The sequence below is a fragment of the Plecotus auritus genome (genome assembly GCF_963455305.1).
Source record: "Plecotus auritus genome assembly, chromosome: 1".
In the NCBI taxonomy this organism is placed as follows: domain Eukaryota; kingdom Metazoa; phylum Chordata; class Mammalia; order Chiroptera; family Vespertilionidae; genus Plecotus; species Plecotus auritus.
In genome coordinates, this window is record NC_137770.1 from 198,513,628 (window position 1) to 198,534,337 (window position 20,710).

Here is a 20,710-nt window from a genome sequence, read left to right on the forward strand (position 1 = left end):
AAATTTTAAAGTTTGCATTTTTTTCCCCACAGCTTTTTCTTTTCAACTTCTATCCCTTTGTGCAAAGGTTTCTGCAGCCCCACCAAAGAGGTAAGCCACCCACTCACATGTTCCTTTGGTGGTCTAGGGGTTAAAATAAGCTCCAGATTTTTTTCTTCTGTAATTTGTAAAGACAGAGAGTTAGGAGTGAAATGTGTTCTGTTTCAGAGAAGGGGAGAGAAACTCTTATATTTTCTTTCCAGAATCTTCCCTGCGTTACTTATTCTGCTCATCAACTTTAAAAAACAATTATGGGTGGTGGGGGTGTATAGACCAATAAATTGGTTTCTCAAAGCAAGTCTTTTTTTAAAGTAGTCCTCCATCATCTGCAGTTTTGCTTTTCACAGTTTCAGTTACCCATGGTCAAAAAAAAAAAAAATTAAATGGGAAATTCCAGAAATAAACAGTTCATAAGTTTATATTGCACACTATTTTGAGTAGCTCCTTCAAAAGTGTAACATTAACACAATATAGCCAATTTCTTCCTTGAAACTTAGGGTGGTCACAAGGGAATAAAGTACTCAGTTCCTGTATATGTCCGGGTGAAAATTTTCCTTTTTTTAAGGAAAGAGGAAGCAAAATAAGGACAGTAGGGAGTGCTGGGACAGGTTCTATTTTAGATTATCTATATATATAAAAGCCTAAGCGACCGAATGACTGAGTGACCAAATGACTGAATGACAGGAGGACTGGACAACCAGTTGCTATGACGAGCACTGACCACCAGGGGGCAGGCGCTCAATGAAGGAGCTACCCTCTGGTGGTCAGTGTGCTCCCACAGCAGGAGTGCCACTCAGCTGATGGACCCATCCCGGCGACCCACCAGCCTGGTGGCAGCCACTCACTCCCTCAGCAGTTCTGCAGATCCAATCTCCAGAGAACGGGCCAGGCACTGACAGACCAGTGCTGCCGGTGCCACTGGCATGATCCCGACAGTGCCACCGGCCTCCTGGAAGTCAGCCTCGGGCACTGCAGCCACATTCCACAAGGAAGAAATGATATAAAAGTGGCTGCCAGGTGGCTCCCAGCAACTGGTGTGAATGTCAGCAGGATGGATTCTGGGCCTACAAGGGTGTTCAGCCACCCGCCCGGAGGGCCATTCGTGTCCTGGTCCCCTCTCCACCCCTCTCTGGATGGGTGCCAGACACAGGGCTCACGGCTGGCAAGCGCAGCTATGGCGGGGTGAGCCTTTCCTGATCCGGACTGACTGGGCGCGAACCCGCGGCAGGCGCAGTGGGGCCAGGATGAGTGGGAGCAGCAGGCAGGAGCTGCAGGTGGTGTTGGACTGCTGGTTTCAGCCCAATCCCCACAGGCCACACTGAGGGACCCCACCTATGCACGAATTCGTGCACTGGGCTTCTAGTGTGGTTAGAAAAGACATTTTGATAAGGCAGCAGTTGAGTAGGGACTTAACAGAAGCAAGGGGGCAGTGTTCCATGTGGAGTAAGCAGCAGCGTTAGGGCCAGAATGTCCTTGCCATGTTTGCTGTAGTCCAGAGAACAGCAATAAACCAACTATGACCATTCTAACCTCTTACATTTTTAGAAGTAACGAAGATCCTTCTGTTTGCGGCACAAGCATCTCATCACCTAGTACCCCCAGAGGTGAGAAGTTTTAAACCTTATTTTTGTCTGGATCTAGTGCATAGCAGTGTTACTATTAAGTATATCATGTGGCTTTTCCCACAGGGATTACTGTCCCTCCCACCCACCCCCCTCTTTTTTTAAGTGAGTAGAAGCGACTTTAACTCTTAGGGAGATATACACAGAAGTTTAGTTATAGAAACTGAAAAAAAAAATTACTATAGAAAGTAAACTTCGTTTTGAACAAGTTGTTGAGAATTCGGATTTTAATTGCCAAGTTTTATGATGGGAGATCAAGAATATCAGTAAGTTTGTAGTGATTATTTTTCAAAGCTGATAATTCCTTTCTTTGATAAAACGTATTTGGATTGGATTATCCTGGGTCAAAGCAATTTCTTTAATCCATATTGAAAACTAACATTAAAGGAGAACAAAATTTAATCTGAAGTTAGCCACAGAGACTAAAACCCAAAGTGGAGTATTTTTATCTGTTTTCCTCAGTCTTAATTCTATCAAACTCCCAAACTGAAGGTGGAATGCTGTTTTCCTACTGTGAATAATGTATTGTTTGTCATCCTCAAATATTTGAATAGATGCAGATATTTTACCAGCACTCTTCTTTTATTTCCAATTCAGATCATTCAATCCTTGCTCATGACTGTGGCCAACAATTTTGTTACCGACAAGAACTCTGGGGAAGTCATGACAGTAGGGTATGTAGAATGTGGCTGGAGGCACTGGATATGTTTTTAATGTACTAGGTTAGCTTCATATGACCAGGATGGAAGATTTCAGCTGGCAGTGTGGCCTCAAAATATACTTTAGTCTTCTCAGGAAGCTTGATATTTTTACTTTATTGGTCAGAATTTTGAGGAGGGAGTCAGAGAAAAAATATTTGTCTTTCTAATCAATGTTTTGTTTTTTTACTAGCTTTTTCAAATGAATGATTGTTTGGCAATCAGCATTTTTCTCCTGTCTCTACCCTGAATTCAGATCTTCCCCTGGAACAAATGATTTATTGTTGAATCACTCTTTAATTCCTAGACAGTTCAATAGCCCTTTTGATTCATTAAAAAATGTTTACTGAATTTGAGTACTCGTTTAACAGTTATTTAATCTGTCCTGATAACTAAGCAGTATGTTAAGAGCTACTTTTTATGGACTTATTGCTGGGATAACAGTCTAAAGATCTTTAGTTTTTCTTACTTGACTTAGTCCCCTTTCCCCTTAGTGAGTGAATGCTGGCTTTATTTACTTTATAGGAAGATACTATTTCTAATACCACTGGTAGGGGAAATGGTAGTACGCTCTCTGGAACAAAGTCCTCTAAGGCTGCCCACTCTCACATTCTCTCCTGTGCTGCAGTTTTAGAGACCTAAGCTCTATAAAACACAACTTCTATCCCTTTTTAGTCTTTTTAGGAGACCTTAAATTGAACCATATGAAATTGCTTTTTGGGTTTTTTAAATTGTTTTTTCCTTTTCTAGAATTAATGCTATAAAGGAGATAACAGCTCGATGTCCTCTAGCCATGACTGAAGAACTTCTCCAAGACCTGGCTCAGTATAAAACACACAAAGATAAGAGTAAGTTGCATGTTAGTCTCTGTAGACCAAAGAATATAGGATGATTCATTTTTATTTCAAAAGACACTTAGCTCTGGAGTTTCTAAATTAAGGGTATTATTTTACAGATGTAATGATGTCTGCTAGAACTTTGATTCAACTCTTCCGAACACTGAATCCTCAGATGTTACAGAAGAAATTCCGGGTAGGTGAAGCATGCATATGTTAATCTAAAGGTTACAGTCTCAGAAGGTGAGAGTGGTCCTACAGTTTGAGTTTTAGTGTTTGTGAGGCTTACATTATGAGTATTGGTGATATGCCTGGTTTTATTCTTTAAGCTCAGAATACAATTGATTGAATACCATTGCCATACATATTTATTTGATGACAACTGAGTCTTATAGATCAGTCAGGCTCTTTAATCATTAATCTATTGGAATCCCAAAGATCAATCAGTAGCTGATGCCAGTATTAAATGGGCAATCCCCAGACAAATACCACCTCTTTGGAGCTGCGAGGGAAGAGAGATGGGTGTATGTGACAGAAAAAGAGATGGTGATCTCAAGACTTAAGAATCAGAATGGAGCCCTGGCCAGTGTTGCTAAGTGGTTAGAGCATCACCCTGCGCACAGAAGGGTCTCGGGTCTGATTCTGGTCAAGGTTGTGGACCTGGGTTGCAGGTTTGATCCTGCCCCTGGTCAGGGTGCATGCAGGAGGCAACCAATCAATCGATGTCTCTTTCTCACATTGATGTCTTCCCCCCAGCCCCCCTTCTCAAAAAAAAAAAAAAAGAAAAAAGGAATCCTAATGGATATTCTCTAATAACTTCCAGTTTCCTGATCTGGATCAGAAGAGAGCAGGAAAATAGTGGACAGAGTTCTGGCTGGGAAATTTACATTGACCCAAGGCATATATGGACTGATCTTTGTCATTTGATTACTTCATTTTTTGTGATTCTCCCTTCTAAATTCATAATCCTAGGAAATCATTTCCATGAATAATATTTTACAATCTAAGGACCATATTAAAAACAATTTCCCTTTCCTTTAGGGTAAACCTACAGAGGCCTCCGTAGAAGCAAGAGTACAAGAATATGGAGAATTAGATGCTAAAGATTACATCCCAGGAGCAGAAATTCTAGAAATTGAAAAAGGAGAAGAGAATGCAGAAAACGATGAAGGTTCATTTTTATTTCACCATTATTCAGGACATAGACACTCCTATATCTGTAATGACCTTGAAATCTTTACACTATTGAACATTCAGCAGTGACTATATGCCAGGCACTGTTACAAGCATTGGGAATCAAATCGGCATGGTTCCTGCTCTTAGGGAACTTACATTCTAGTGTAGATGTCTTTTCATATTCTTCAGGGTGGCTGCCCCTTATCAATGGTATGCTGGTCACTTGGGAAAGATAATGGTTTTTCGTTAGTTGCCTGGAAAAAAAAATGATGAGGTATTTATTAGTCCTTAGCAATCTTCCAAAATTCTCCTGTTGAAAAAGAATGCTTGTTGAATTTGTTAAAGAATGCTTGAGGATCTCCATTCTGACTTCTAGGGTTAGCCTTACATTAGTTGCTTAAAGTCCTGTCTTTTTCCTGTTCATTCATTCATGATTTCAGCAAAGCTTTCTTAAGCATTAGCTGTGGGCTGGCCACTCTCAATACAAAGATGAATGATATGATTCCTGCCCTGCAGGCATGAAAAAAAGAGCTGAGAATAAAGTATTACTAGGATTTATAATTGGAGTGAGGCATAAGGGCAGGAGAGAGGTCAGGTAAACCTCCTAGGTTCAAAAAAGGCCTCAAGGAGATGGTGACCCATGAGCTGCATTTTAAATTATAAGTGAGGAATGGTAGAACAATGGAGACTTTCCAGGCAAACTGAGCAAAGTCCTGAAGGATTTGGGAAACTTACAGTACAGAATGCAAGGTGGACAATAGTCAAATAGTAGACTAGAGTCTGAGTTGGGCCTTAACATGACTGGTTGTGTATATGCCATACCAAAGAGCTGGGATACTATTATATAGAACACTAGAGGCCCAGTGCACAAATTTGTGCACCAGTGGGGTCCCTCGGCCTGGCCTGCGGGATCAGGCCGAAACCGGCTCTCTGACATCCCCTAAGAGGTCCTGGATTGCAAGAGAGCACAGGCTAGGCTGAGGGACCCCACTGGTGCATGATTGGGGCCAGGGAGGGACACCGGAGGTTGGCCAGCCGGGGAGGGATAACAGGAGGGCTCCAGAGTGTGTCCGGCCCATCTTAGTCCTGATTGGCCGGACCCCAGCAGCAAGCTAGCCTACCAGTCGGAGCGTCCGCCCCCTGGTGGTCAGTGCACATCATAGCAAGCGGTTGAGTGGCCTTAGCATATCATTAGCATATTATGCTTTGATTGGTTGAATGGATGACCAGACACTTAGCATATTATGCTTTTATTATATAGGATGAGGAACCACTGAGATTTTAAGTATCTGATTTTGAAAGCATACTGTCATGGCTCCATTAAGAACACTAATACCCCTTTATTGTGGTGTCTGCAAGGTGTTTTTTGTTTGTTTTTAATATGTTTTTTATTGATTTTCTAGAGCAAAGGGAAAAGGAGAGAGAAAGAAACACATTGATAGGCTGCCTCCTGCATGTGCCCTACTGGGGATCGGGATCACAACCTGGCATGTGCCCTGACTGGGAATAAAATCAGTGACCTTTTAGTGCACAGGATGATGCCCAACCAACTGAGCCACACTAGCCAGGGCTGCAAGGTTTTTTAACATCCAGAATCTTCTACCTCAGTTCTCTGAGTGACTGTTCTAACTAGTTTCTAAAAACATTTATTAATGTGCTTAGAAGAGTTGAGTACTTCCTGTGTAGCCAAGATAACTATACAAGTGAAGTTTTGATATACATGGTTTGGTGGGAAGAACGTGGCCTCTGGAGTCAGACATGATTTTCAGAATTGCAGTGTAGGCTGCATTTTCTGGTCTGGAACAGGTGCCTTAACTCGATATTCTGTTCCTCTTCTGTTGAGTCTTGAGGGTTAGAGAAAGTATAAGATTTCGGCTGAGGGTAGATACTTGGTCATTGCTTAATTCCCATTCCTACAATGAATTAAATTTATGTGGCTTATTTAACAATAAATATTGATCAGTTCTTGGTTTGTAGAGCATCTATTTGAGGTTCATAACCTTACTTTCACTTGATTTATCTCCAGTTCCCATGAGTACTCAACACAAAGCCATAGACTACCTGTGCTCTCTTTCACACAGATGGGTGGGAAAGTGCCAGTCTCAGTGAGGAGTCGGATGACGACGGGGAGTGGGTTGACGTGCACCACTCTTCTGATGAACAACAGCAAGAAATCGTAAGTTTCAACATTTCCTTCTATCAGTGCATGACTCCGATGTTCATTAAGACTTAATTTATGCTGGGCCTTACTGGGGGACTGAGCTTTCACCTGAGCTCGTAGCCTTGAAAGCCTTTGTTGGGTCCTTAAAGGCTAAGAAGCTGAGCAGCATACCTGCGGAGGAGCGGAAAGCCAAAGCTGCAGCCGTCAGCACCAGCCGAGTTTTAACTCAGGAAGACTTCCAGAAAATCCGCCTGGCCCAGATGAGGAAGGAACTCGACGCTGCCCCCGGGAAAGCCCAGAAGAGGAAATATATCGAAATAGACAGTGATGAAGATTCCAGGTACAGCAGCACCTGCCCTAGGTCTTTAGGCAGCTCCCATGGTAATGAATGTATTAGAGAGAGGAATTCCACCCTTGTTTCATGTTATATTTTTTCCTTCATCCCAGGGGCGAGTTGCTTTCTCTTCGGGACATTGAACGCCTTCATAAAAAGCCAAAGTCTGACAAGGAGACAAGACTAGCAACTGCAATGGTGAGTGAGGCATACTGGTCCCTAGTCCTTTAAACAGAGAACAAAGAAATGAAATATGACCCAGAACTTGTATAGGCACAGAATGGTAGTATTTTACTTTAATGTTTTGAATAAAGCTGTACTGAACATAGAATAAAATGCACAGGTATGAGGTGTTCAGTTAGATGAGCTTAACAACTAGGCAGCCATGCAACTACCATCCAAAACATGTAGATAACAGGAAGCACCATTACATGTTCATGGTATCAGAGAGGCTCAGAACACTTACCAAAGCTGTTAGAAAAGCAGGGGAATGTTTGCAGTCATTAATGAAAAAGCAGACAGTTGGAGTCTGCCTCTGGTAAGTATGGTGTGATTGCACCCTGCCGACATTTCCATCTTTATTTTCTGTGCCTTCGCTTGTCCTGGCTCCACATCACCCTCTGCATTCTGTTTGTACTGAAATCTATTTAGATAAGTTAAAAAACCCATGTTCTTTCTCCACACCTTTCCATATGCTATTATTCCTATTTCCTGACATGCTTTACCCCTTTCTTTCCTTTCCCCTTACCATGAATGCCTTCATCCTGCAAAAAACAGCTCACAGCTCTCCCTTTCTAGGAAGTTCCTCAGACTTCACCAGGCTGAATTATGACCTTTTTTTTCCCCCCTCCACTTTTTTTTTCTCTCTTTATTGATTAAGGTTTTACATATGTGTCCTTATCCCCCCATTCTCTCCCCCCACACACACACTCAGGCCCCCTGGTGTCTGTGTCCATTGGTTAGGCTTATATTGCATGCATGCAAGTCCTTTGGTTCATCTCTCCCCCTTACCCCCATCCTCCCCTACCTTCCCTCTGAGGTTTGAGCATCTGATCGATGCTTCTTTGTCTCTGGATCTGTTTTTGTTCATCAGTTTACATTGTTCAGTTATGACCTTTTTTCCCACTGAGCTCCTTGCCCCATTACAGTTCATCACGGTCCATTTCCCCTGGACTGAGTCACTGAGGAGCAGGGACTGTATTCCATTCATCTTTGTGTCCTTGGCATCCAGTAGAGCACCTGGCACGGAGGAGATATGTATATTGATTAGATAACTCCTCAAGTGTTGTTTGTGTGTGTGCTGATAGGCTGGAAAGACAGACCGAAAAGAATTTATGAGGAAGAAAACCAAAATGAATCCATTTTCCAGTTCCACAAATAAAGAGAAGAAAAAACAGAAGAACTTCATGATGATGCGGTATAGCCATAATGTCCGCTCAAAAAATAAGCGTTCCTTCCGAGAAAAGCAGGTGAGTTCAACTTGAAGCTTGGGATTGTCATTCCAAGACACCTTTACTTTTGGGATGGACTTGTGCCTCCTAAAGACCTTGCATTGTGTGTGTCTTAGGATTAATGGGAATGTTATTGGAGAGGTGGAAGATAGGGTGTGTCAATCCTAGACCTGACTTGTTTGGGATTCATCTGTCCAAAGGGGAGTCTGTTTTTCTCCTCTAAGTAAAAGGGTGCACATCATTCCCTTGCTAAAATTCTCTGACATTTATGTGAGCTATAGTATAAAAATTAATTGAGTAAGAATTTTTGAGTGTTTATTATATGGTACTTTTTTAAAAGCAATAATTATATGTGGTTAGCTCAGAAACAGTTTTAGTGAAGCACACAAACTAAATGGTTCTGTTGTTGGTATGTGCCCTTTTGCAAAGCCTTTATGCTTACAGGCCTTTGGGATTTCATTTTATCTATTTTTGATCTTTTATGGTTAGTTTTATGCTGGACTTACTTATTTCAGTAATTCACTGAAGTAAAACAAATTTATATTTTAATGTATGTTTCTACTGGGGGTATAGCAGAGTGTATCAAACTGTATTCTGAAGAATCTCGAGGGTATCCAGTCAAGGGTAAACTAGTCCCACATTCTGAACCAGTGTTCCAAAATGCTCGGCCTAAATGTAATGACCAGCTCTCCAGGGCAGTGCTCTGTCTGTGTGGGAACCAAGCCAGTATTAACTTAATTGAGGTACCATTTAAAGTCTACTGTCTGTTTACTTAATCTTTCTAGTTCTAAACTGTGTTATGTAAATAGTAAAGTGACAGCATTTTTAATAGAAGTTGTTGAAATTGAGGTAAAAGGAAAGCTGCCATTTAATATTTACGATTTCCCAGTTCAATTTAAATTCATAGTTGAATTTATTAATTCCATTAGTTTATCCTTAACCAGCCCTTTGTAAGAGTTTAGGGTTGAGGGAAATAGTAATAGTTTATAGGCCTTGCTTCATTACAGGGTTTTTGTGGCTTTGCTACATTTTAGCTACTTCCTCTCCTTTTTAGCATGCCATTTTTTGGCATGATACAGAAGCTTGGCCTTGTTCCATGTCAGCATGTTTGTTTAATCAGCATACAGCAATATGAGCAGGTACTGTGATTAAACCGATTTTACAGATGAGAAAATAATTCATAGATAGATGAGTCTGAGAAATACCTTCTAGCTATGGAAATTAGGTTAAAATAAACTTGATTTTTTCTGCCTCAAGTGTGCTAGCTCTTCTGCCTATCTAACAAAGAAATACCAACACGCAGATAAGAGCTAAAGGCAAGGAGCCAATAACTTAAAATTGTAAAATTTAAAAACTTAGAACGTTTAGATGTAGAGCCAGGCAGCTTCCTCTTCTCCCTCCCCCCAAATGAACACGTATCCTTTAAAATTCAAAAACTACAGATCTTTAAAAGTTTCTATGAATCCAAGAGCAGTACTTGGGGAATTAATGGAATAGTATTCATTACACACTTAAGATGTGTACATTGACCTTGGTTGTCTTTTTTTAACTTTGGGTTTAATGCTCCATCTCCGCATTCTGTAGCTGCTCCTGTTTTGAGCTTTTGTCCCATGGGGTGGGAACAGTATTCAAAGAGCTTTGCCTATTTCCTAGCAGTAAGGAGGCCCTAGCCTGGTTACAGATCTGATCTGTTATGGAATATTTCACTATTTGTAGTTTTGGGGGATGACTTATTGACTTAGTGATTCCATTTTGGTACACTTTCATATAACCACATTAGTATAATTGGGTACCCAAGACTTATCATGTTTAGTTGTCTTTTTCTTATCTTCCAGTTGGCACTACGAGATGCGCTTTTGAAAAAGAGAAAAAGAATGAAGTAACCTGGACAAGCAAGTTTGCCACTCCAAAGAGAATACTAAATTTGTGTCATTACTCTGAAAATTAATAAACTGAGAATGTTTACATTAAAAAGTCCAGAAACACTATACTGTGAAAACCAAAGTAAATTTGGTAGCAATTTGGTGTTTTTATTTTGGAGATGGATAATGGCGGGAATATTTGAAATGTAAATAGTAGTGATGTTGTAAAATCATTTTCATTTAGCATTCATGTAAGAATAAACTATTCAGTGCCTATTATCCCTATCGATGTAAAAATGACCATAATCCCTCATTAAAGGCATCCGCAGCCTTTTGGAGGATGCAGGGGACAGAGGTGTGTATATATGTATTTATGTGCAGTGTAAATGGTTCTCTGGTAGAGATAGGTCCATCTTCCTGTGGGGTCATGGAGATCTTATAGACAAGCTCTGCAGGGGGCGGGGATTACATAGTCTCTTCAAATGAAACAGGACAGTGTTACAAGAGTAAGAGGTTCTTACTTGTAAATAGGCTTACCTGCTGAAAACAGGTCCCTGCTGTACAGATTTTGGGTAGACTATTTAGCTTTTTAGTCCATCCAAAAGATTTAAATATTTTTTGAATGCCAGGTTAAAACCTTGCTTTTTATATTGCCTTAAGTATAAATAGTAATCTTGGAGTATCTTTATCATTTGGGCTGCTCACGTCTCCATAGAGGAAAAAAAATCAAATTAGTTTCCTTAGCCTTTTTTCACCTTTAATATTTTCAGCCTTGTGTCCAAAGAAAGGGCTACATTGGTCTCCCTTCCCTAGATGTGCTTGAGTAGATTTTAGGGGGCATGAAAGCAGGACAGTCTCTCTGTTTACAAGTTGTTGCGTTTGGAAAGTTTGTTGCCTTTTACCTCAATTTCTTAGATAATATTGTAGATGATAAAATTATTCTATATTGCTTTCAAGTAAAAAGCAATTTTCTGCCCACTCTGAATCAGGGAGCAGCTTCTAAAACTACTTTTTTCCTTCCCTTTCAGTATCTTCTGTTCCCTTTCTAAGTTCAACTTGAGTTTTATTTGAAGGAAACTGTGTGACTTTCTCCAAAATAATGGGGATTAATTGTGAAGACCTGGAGGTTTAATGACTCAATTGCACTGGCCTAGTAAGGGGAGCTGTCAGAATCAACCTTGGAACCTTCAGTATTTCACAGAATGTGTTCCATGCGAATTTGAATGGTTCAGACTGGAAACTGCTCTCTTTGCATTTTTGAACTGAGTCTTGTGTGTCTAGCTCCAGAGAGTGGTAACTAAAATCAAAATGGCATAGCAGCCAGGATCCACAGCTTTGTTGCCTGAATTGTGATGGTACCTGAAAATTTCTTCCTTCCGCTAGACTTTCCCACCCACCTAGGTGCCGAGCCACCAAAATCCATGTGTTCTGTCTTCTGGTCTAATGTGGCTTCACCATGCTCTTAACTGAAATTTATAAGCAAGATAGAAAACTAGCTGGCTTAAAAAGGTGCAGTCTTAACTCTCTTTTATTTCTTCAATCTTATAGTATCTTACCTCGCTATGGTTCCTTTTATTATTTTTAAAATCTCGAGAATATTTTGTTTGTTTACTGTAAATTTGAAGATCAGGCCCTCACAAGGGTGGCTGCTGCCAGCAAAGGCAGAGTAGCTTTTCAGGGTGACTTTTACCTTGAAGAAGCCACCAGGGTCTCAGTTTCAGCTTTTCAGTCTCACCTTTTTGTCAGCACTGAGAATGGATCCATTTCTGGGATGAATTCATATTGTCCAAGCTCATATATTTACATAAAGTGATGTATAAATCTGGAATGCTAATGTATTGTGTACGTGATCTTAGGAAATTCCATTGGAAAATAAGCTCCACAAAAGGCAGAGGCTATTCCCTGCTCTATCCTCAGGCTCAGTAAATATTTGAAACATGACATACCTCATTGATTGTTTTGAGGTTCTGAGAACTAATAGCTATTTATAAGAACTAAGCACGGTTTTTGCCACAAAGTAAGCATTCAGTAAATTTCTCATCAAAGATTAGATATCGATTAAGTTTTTATTTTATCTTTTGCTTAATTTACTCTTGAAATGACAATTACAGTTGCTACAAGTATTTGTTTTATCCCTCATCCATTTTGGGGGGAACTAGTTTGAAATACAGTGATATATATTGAATGCTCACTGTATGCAAAGCACCCTGCTAGATGCTGTATGGGTTGCAAACACAATGTTTGTGTCATACAGAAACTTTGAAACCCATGAAGGAAATAGACTTTAAAAATGACTATGTAATACAGAGCCACTTACAGAGCTATCAGAAAAGCCCCACAGCTTAGGACAGGGCATCCTGAAGGAGGGGCAGTTCAGCTGGCAGGAGGGTTTGCTGACAAGCATGCTTAGGATGAACAGGGCAGCAGTAGGAAATGGATTCTTGAATCATCAAAGAAAAAAGGTTTAAAAATTGGTACAACTTTTTAAAGGTTATTGTTAATTAAATTTTGTTTTTGTTACTTCATATTCTAATTCTTTGAAAATGTATAATGTATGTAGAGTGTTGTATGGCAACTCTGTATTAACCAGAATGTTTAATCAGTTGGAATGCTCTGTTCTTCAAACTATATTAAAACTGTTTTAAAACTATTTTAACACTTCAAACCTGTTCTACTAAGTGACATCCTTTCAATGTATAAAAAATAAAACTAAAAATTAACTCTTGCTTACATATTTTTAGAATGTATAATGAGATTTTTAGAAGATATTGAATAGGAATAGGAAGGTAAATTGCTGACATGGATCGTTTTCTCTTAGTACAGATTTTGGTCTGTACATGTTTAAAATGGAACAAGAATGGAAAGCATGGGTCATTCTGTACTATTTAATACCATATATATTAGAACACTCCTTATGTGATCATTTTATTTCCTCCTGCAAATTCGGCTTTCATTTGTTTGTCAATTTGATCTCAATATGGAAATCATTAAACTATGGTTTATCCACGTGGTGGAATATTATATAGCCTTTAAAATGTTTACAATAGGAAATGCTTATAGGTGAATGAACAAAACACAAAGTATTTATAATATAATCCAATTACACATGAGAGAATAGGGACTAATAAGTCGAAGAAACATGTCAAATATTAAACAGTTTTCTTTGATGTTGGTTGGAATCATGTGAGGGTTGTTTTCTTTCTACTTTACTTTCTGAATTTTTTACATTGTACATGTTTTTACTTATGTCGTTGTATAAGAAACAACTTTATTTGAGGCCAGAGAATAAAGGTGCCTTAAGACACTCTTGTGATTTTTTTTTTTTTTGGACCATTTTGAGGGGAATGTACTTAAACCAAGGCAAGGATTAATGTGCAGATATGCCAGAGGAGTTGTGGTCTCCCCTTCTTAGCCACTCTCTTCCTCTTGTTTACTGACAGGGTGCTAGATGGGACCCTTTTTCTCTACCCAGCAATCCCCAATGTTAGCGAAAGTGCTGTCCTATATAATAAAAGCCTAATATGCAAATCGACCAAAAGGGTGGAATGACTGGTCGCTATGTCGTGCACTGACCACCAGGGGGCAGGAACTCAACGCAGGAGCTGCCCACAGGCCCCTAGGCCTGCCAAGGCAGGTACCAGCAGAGCCCCACCCCACCCCCCCGCCGGTCGCCCTGCAGAGGGATGCGACCAGTGGTGGGGGGCGGGGGTGGTGCCAGTGGGGGCCCTGGTCACCCCACAGATAGGCCCTGATCATCTGCCAGGCCTAGGGACCCTACCTGTGCATGAATTTCATGCAAAATGGTCCAAAATATGGCAAGAGATGTGTTCGGGGCTGTTCTGCTGCAAGTAAGTGATCACACATCTGAAAATAGTATAACCAGGTTTTGGAGAATCACATGAGAAGTCTGGAGGTAGATAGTTGCTGGTCTGAGCTCTCATGCTCTCAGGATCTTGGGCTCTGCTTTGTAATTTTTATTTTAATTTAATAAATCTTTATTGTTCAGATTATTACAATTGTTCCTTTTTTCCCCCCATAGCTCCCCTCCACCCGGTTCCCACCCCACCCTTTGCCCTTATCTCCCCCCACACTGTCCTCATCCATAGGTGTATGATTTTTGTCCAGTCTCTTCCTGCACCCCCCAAACCCCTTTCCCCCTGAGAATTATCAGTCCACTCCCTTTCTATGCCCCTGATTCTATCATATTCACCAGTTTATTCTGTTCCTCAGATTTTTTAATTCACTTGATTTTTAGGTTCACTTCTTGATAGATATGTATTTGTTGTTCATAATTTCTCTCTTTACTTTTTTCTTCTTCCTCTTCTTAAAGAATACCTTTCAGCATTTCATATAATACTGGTTTGGTGGTGATGAACTCCTTTAGCTTTTTCTTATCTGTGAAGCTCTTTATCTGACCTTCAATTCTGAATAATAGCTTTTCTGGGTAGAGTAGTCTTGGTTGTAGGTTCTTGCTATTCATCACTTTGAAAATTTCTTGCCACTCCCATCTGGCCTGCATAGTTTCTGTTGAGAAGTCAGCTGACAATCGTATGGGTGCTCCCTTGTAGGTAATTAACTGTTTTTCTCTTGCTGCTTTTAATATTCTCTCTTTGTCTTTTGCTCTTGGCATTTTAGTTATGATGTGTCTTGGTGTGGTCCTCTTTGGATTCCTTTTGTTTGGGGTTCTGTGCGCTTCCTGGACTTGTAAGTCTATTTCTTTCATCAGGTGGGGGAAGTTTTCTGTCATTTCTTCCAATAGGTTTTCAGTATCTTGATCTCTCTCTTCTTCTGGCACCCCCATAATTCTGATGTTGGTACGCTTGAAGTTGTCCCAGAGGCTTCTTACACTATCTTCAACTTTTTGGATTCTTTTTTCTTTTTTTTTGCTTTTTCGGTTGAGTGTTTTTTGCTTCTTTGTATTTCAAATCTTTGACTTGATTCTTGCGTTCATCTAGTCTGCTGTTGGGTCTCTGTATAATATTTTTTATTTCAGTCAGTGTATGTTTAATTTCTAGTTGGTCCTTTTTCATATCTTCAAGGGTCTCATTATATTTATCGGCCTTTTCTAGGATATTCTTGAAAAGCCTTATAACCGTGGTTTTGAATTCTATATCCAGTCGTTTGTTTTCCTTCATTTCTTTTGTTTGTGATCCGTTTCTTCGTCCCTCCATTTTTCACTGCTTCCCTGAGTTGGTAAGGTAGCTTTGTGTGCTAGGTTTCCTATATGGCCCAGTGGGTCGGCCTCCCCAGTTAACCTGAGGTGGACACTTTTGGTGCATCCCTTTGTGGACTGTGTGTACAGCCTTGTTGTAGTTAAGTCTTGATTGTTGTTGGTATCACTGGGAGGAATTGACCTGCAGGCCAGTTGGCTGTGAGGATCAGCTGTGTCTACACTGGGAGATTTTTGGTGCTGGAGACAGCCTTATAGGATTAGCCTTGCCAGATTGCAAAAGCCTCTGTGCTCAGCTTGGAAGGGGTGGAGTCTCAGGGCGGAGCAGACAGTCTTGGCTTCCCGTCAGCCCTGCCCTTGTGCGCGAGTCTCCAGACCTCTGCCTTCCGCGGTTCCCGAGTTTTTGCCTTATATTCCTGATTTCCCCCGTAAGAGCGTGGGTCCCCAGGGGCTCGCCTGGAACTGTGGTTCAGTGCAGTCAGAACTGGGGCTCAGTGCAGTCAGGAGCTTCCGACTCCCTTCCGCTAGGGATAGCCTGTGGTAACCTCCGCAGTCAGTCTTTGTGCGCACTTGCACCTCCAGACCCCTGCCGCCGTGTCTCCCCTGAATCTCCGAGTCTCCGAGTCTCCGTGTGCCTTTCTCTCACCTGACAGTCCAAACTCCCCCTGTATGAGCCTGGGTCCACAGGGTTTCGCCCGGAAGTGGGGTTCAGTGCAGTCAGAACTGGGGTTCAGTGCAGTCGGGGGCTTCCTTCCCCCTCCCGCCAGAGAAAGCCAGCCAGGCAATCCGCCGCCCTTCCTCTCTGCGTGCGTGTGTCTCCGTACCTCAGCTCCTTGCTGCTCCTTCTCCGTGAGCTTTCCTCTTTCCTTCTAGTTGTAGAATTTCCACTCAGCCACCTTTCCTGTGGTTCTGGATGGTGTCCGTTCTGTCTTTTAGTTGTAGTTTTAAAATTGTTGTGCAGGGCAGCAGTTTAGGTGCTTACCTATGCCGCCATCTTGGTTTCTCCAAAAACTGCTTTGTCATTCTTAGTGTGTTGAAGCCAGACTGGTGTAGCTGTAGGACCACATTTTAATCAACATTTCTGTGCTGCAGTGTCCTTATCTGTAATAATGGAGATAATGATAATACCTTTACCTTCATAGATATTTCTTTGTTTAAGGCAACTAGAAAGGGCGTTCTTAAGATATATTCCCTTAAGTGGAATCACTGGGTCATAAGGCATTTTTAATTTTTGAATCTCCATACTGTTTCCCACAGTGGCTGCACCAGTCTACAACTTAACAATTTTATAAATATAGTATGCACATGAAAATAGTTGCTGGGTTTATGTGGTAGTAATATAGCTGATTAGGTTTTCTCTTTCTGTACATATTAAGCATGTATAACAGTTCTCCAGAGAAACAGGACCAGTAGGAGGGAGACAGAGAAATAGATATGAAATAGGAATTGACTCATGAGATTATGGAGGCTGAGACATCCCATGATCTGCTGTCACAAGCTGGAGAACCAGGAAAAGTGGTGGTGCAATTCAGTCTGAGTGTGAAGGCCCGAGAACCAGGACTGCCAGTGTCCCAGGCAAGAGAAGATGAATGTCCCAGCTCAAGCACAAAGAGCACATTTGCCCTTCTGCTGCCTTTCTGTTCTGTTGAGGCCCTCAAAGGCTTGGATGATGCCCACTGCATTAGTGAGAGTGATCTTCCCTACTCAGTCTGTCCTTCAAATGCTCTCTCTTTTGGAAAGTCCCTCACACACATGTTGGAGGCTGAGATAGCCCGTGATCTGTCACAAGCAGATCATTTCGCTGGGCATTTCTTAGCCCTGTCACTCTGACACATAAAATTAACTATCATAAAACATTTTGTAATGTTGCTGTAAAACACTTATAATAAACACTTTAAAAATAATCTAAAACATGACTTCTAGTTCCATTCTTAGCAAGATCCAATTTTGGAATACCTGCTATGCCTAATATCTAAGTTAACATCAGATCCAGGAATACTTTAAAAGGAAATTTGACCAAGTGGCAAGGTAAATTGTGGACAAAATGGAAACCTAATTCTAGAAAATGTTACAAAAGAGGAAGTTTAAAATAATTATATGGAAACTAAACTAAGAATAAATTGTATTTCACAACTCCTTGCTTTAAGGATACTTGAGTCCTTCCCTTCTGAAAAATTTTATAAACATTTTACCATTTAATTGTGATTCAGAAAAATATAGAATATAAACATCAGTCTCCCAGATTTATTCTATTTTAATTTTTGCCATAGTCTTTTTTTAAAAAAATAGAACATTAAGAGTACTATAACTAACTCCCCACTCAGCCATTTTTCCTCCTTTCTCAGGAATAACCACTATCTTCTCCATGCCTATCATTCCTTTAGTTATATTTTACTATATTTGTGCATGTATTTGTATATGTGTATGTATATAGCAGAGAGTATCATTTAGTATCTTTTAAAATTTAACAAATATAATTGTTTATATTATTTTGCTGACTATGTAACATTAGATTCTTTTTTTTATTTTTTCTTGTTTAAAGTATTACATATAGTAGTACATATATCTCCTTTTTTTTCCCCATTGACCTTCCCCCAGCTTCCCCTACCCCCTGTCGCATATCCTCATCCCACCTGCCACCCCCCCACCCCAGTGTCTTGTGTCCATTGGTATGCTTATATGTATGCATACAAATCCTTTGGTTGATCTCTTTCCTCCCCTCCCCAACACTCCCCAGCCTTCTCGCTATAATTTGAGTCTGTTCCGTGCTTTACTGCCTCTGTATCTATCTTTTTATTCATCAGGTTATAATGTTCTTTATTTTCCATAAATGAGTGAGATCATGTGGTATTTTTCTTTCATTTCCTGGCTTATTTCACTTAACATAATGCTCTCCAGGTCCATCCATGCTGCTGCAAATGGTAAGAATTCCTTCTTTTTTATAGCAGCGTAGTATTCCATTGTGTAGATGTACCACAGTTTTCTAATCTACTCATCTGCTGATGGGCATTTAGGCTGATTCCAAATCTTAGCTATGGTGAATTGTGCTGCTATAAACATAGGGTTGCATATATCCTTTCTGATTTGTGTTTCTAGTTTCTTGGGATATATTCCTAGAAGTGGGATTACTGGGTCAAATGGGAGTTCCATTTTTAGTTTTTTGAGGAAACTCCATACTGTTCTCCACAGTGGCTGCACCAGTCTGCATTCCCACCAGCAGTGCACGAGGGTTCCTTTTTCTCCGCATCCTCACCAGCACTTGTCGTTTGTTGATTTGTTGATGATAGCCATTCTGACAGGTGTGAGATGGTACCGAATTGTCGTTTTGATTTGCATCTCTCGGATAATTAGTGACTTTGAGCATGTTTTCATATGTCTCTTGGCCGTCCTGTCTTCTTTCGAAAAGTGTCTATTTAGGTCCATTGCCCATTTTTTTATTGGATCATTTATCTTCCTTTTATTAAGTTGTATGAGTTCCCTAGATTCTTTCATTTTAACTGTTGTGAAGTTTTCCATCTATTCATTACCCTACTGCAGAGCAGTTAGATTGTGTCCACCTTTTCACTATTTAAATCTTGCCCCATAAATGTCTTTGTAAATATCTCCCTGGGCATATGTATTAGAGTCTTTAAAAAATTTTTTTAAACCTTACCAGAGGATATGCTCATTGATTTTAGAGAGAGGAGAAGGGAGAAAAGGAGAGAGAAACATTGATGTGAGAGAGGACATCTATTGGTTGACTTCTGTATGTGCCCCAACCGGGATTGAACCCACAACCTAGGTATGTGCCCAGACTAGGAATCGAACCCACAACCTTTTGGTATACAGGATGACACTCCACAACCAACTGAGCTATACCGGCCAGGGTTAGGATCTTTTCTTTATCCAGTTTTCATAGAAACCTAGAAATGGAATTCTGGGTTGTAGGGTCCATGATTCTCCAACTTCCCTAGGTAATACTAAAATGTACAACGTTAAGCGGTGCATGATTGTGTTAGTAAGAAGACTCCATTCTTCTCTGGCTCTTGGTAGAGGTCTCCGTTCCTCAGGTTAGGAACTTTTTCATAGGGCTTCTTTAGTGTGCTCAGAACATGACAGGTGGCTTCCTTCAGCATGAGCTGGAATCAAACCATGACCTCCTGATTCACAGGTTCACGCTCAACCACTGGGCCACACCAGCCAAGGCCATATCTATAACTGTTTAATAGTAGAGGAGTAGATTATATAAAATTATATTTAGCTCAGCCTAATTGTGAATAACACCTTTTTTACTGTGCTGTAGATTTGTTCACTCAATACATTTTATCATGGGTTGTTTTCAAAATCTTGTATTTGTTTTTAATTTTTATCTTTTTAGTATCAGTCTGGCAGTGATTGGAAGTCTTTTCTTTTCTTTTTTTTCTTTTTCTTTTTTTTTTTTTTTTAATGCAAGCACACCTCTTTGAACTTAGATAATCTGCTCCCTTAGTGATTTTCTCAATGCACCTGAGTAACTGCTGTTACTCAGGCTTTGCAAATAAACAAATCAAGAACTGGGTCTTGGCTTAGATTTTAAACAGACTAGGAAGAAGCAGGAACAAAGATGTGAAACTTTAGCCCAGAGACATGCAGGCCATAAAAATAGGAAGAAAATCAGTGGTGATATTTCCTAGTTTTCTCTACACATTTACTCTATTTTACCCACAGACGATCCTGCTAGCCATTAGAATTGGCGTGGCTCAGTGGTTATAGAGTCGGCCTGTACACCGAAGGGTCACGGGCTCGGTTATGGTCAGGGAGGTCAAGGGCATGCATCTGGGTTGCAGGTTCGATCCCAGGCTCTTGGCGTGGCGTTTGGGAAGCCTGTCACATGGATATTCCTCTCTCCCCTCTCCCTTCTCTCCCTTCCCCCTCTCTTTTCCACTCTCTCTGAAAAATCAACAGAAAAAATATCCTCGGGTAAGGATTTAAAAAAAAAAAAAAAAAGTCCCAGCCTTACTAAGTAAGGTGATTTTTCCAAGACAAGTTTTCTGTCTCCCAGATACTGGAGATGCAGATTTTGGTAAGGACTGTTCAGGCTGAAGACTATGAAGGTGAGTTTGGATTCTGACAGCCTGGCTCCTAGCGCAAAGGCCCACCAGTGGTGTGACCTTGGGCAAATTACCTAACCGCTACAAGCCTCAAACTCCTCACAAGAAAAGCGGGGGTGGGTTAGCAGAACCTGTATTTGGGCTTGTTTTGATGGTTAAATGAGAGAGAGTCGGCAAAAACACTTGGCACATAAAAAAAAAAAAAGCTTAAAAGTTGCCAATATTTAAGTTAAAGGGGGGGGGGGGCTGTTGAACAGAAAAGGCTCTCCTTCCCCTTATAAAATCCAGATAA

At 40.6% G+C, this 20,710-nt stretch overlaps 1 protein-coding gene across 2 annotated transcripts in view; it reads left to right on the forward strand.

Annotated features, from left to right (window-relative positions):
• SDAD1 (SDA1 domain containing 1) overlaps positions 1 to 13,483 on the forward strand; it is a 29,898-nt gene extending 16,415 nt beyond the window's left edge. For both annotated transcript variants that reach the window (XM_080643697.1, XM_080643698.1), the window contains exons 12-22: positions 33 to 90; positions 1,585 to 1,643; positions 2,259 to 2,335; positions 3,110 to 3,207; positions 3,315 to 3,391; positions 4,237 to 4,366; positions 6,453 to 6,547; positions 6,682 to 6,872; positions 6,980 to 7,064; positions 8,174 to 8,335; positions 10,153 to 13,483. In XM_080643697.1, the coding sequence (XP_080499823.1) occupies positions 33 to 90; positions 1,585 to 1,643; positions 2,259 to 2,335; positions 3,110 to 3,207; positions 3,315 to 3,391; positions 4,237 to 4,366; positions 6,453 to 6,547; positions 6,682 to 6,872; positions 6,980 to 7,064; positions 8,174 to 8,335; positions 10,153 to 10,200 (1,080 nt within the window). In that variant the 3' untranslated portion in view covers positions 10,201 to 13,483. The remainder of the gene's footprint in view (positions 1 to 32; positions 91 to 1,584; positions 1,644 to 2,258; positions 2,336 to 3,109; positions 3,208 to 3,314; positions 3,392 to 4,236; positions 4,367 to 6,452; positions 6,548 to 6,681; positions 6,873 to 6,979; positions 7,065 to 8,173; positions 8,336 to 10,152) is intronic.
• Positions 13,484 to 20,710: the final 7,227 nt, after the last annotated feature.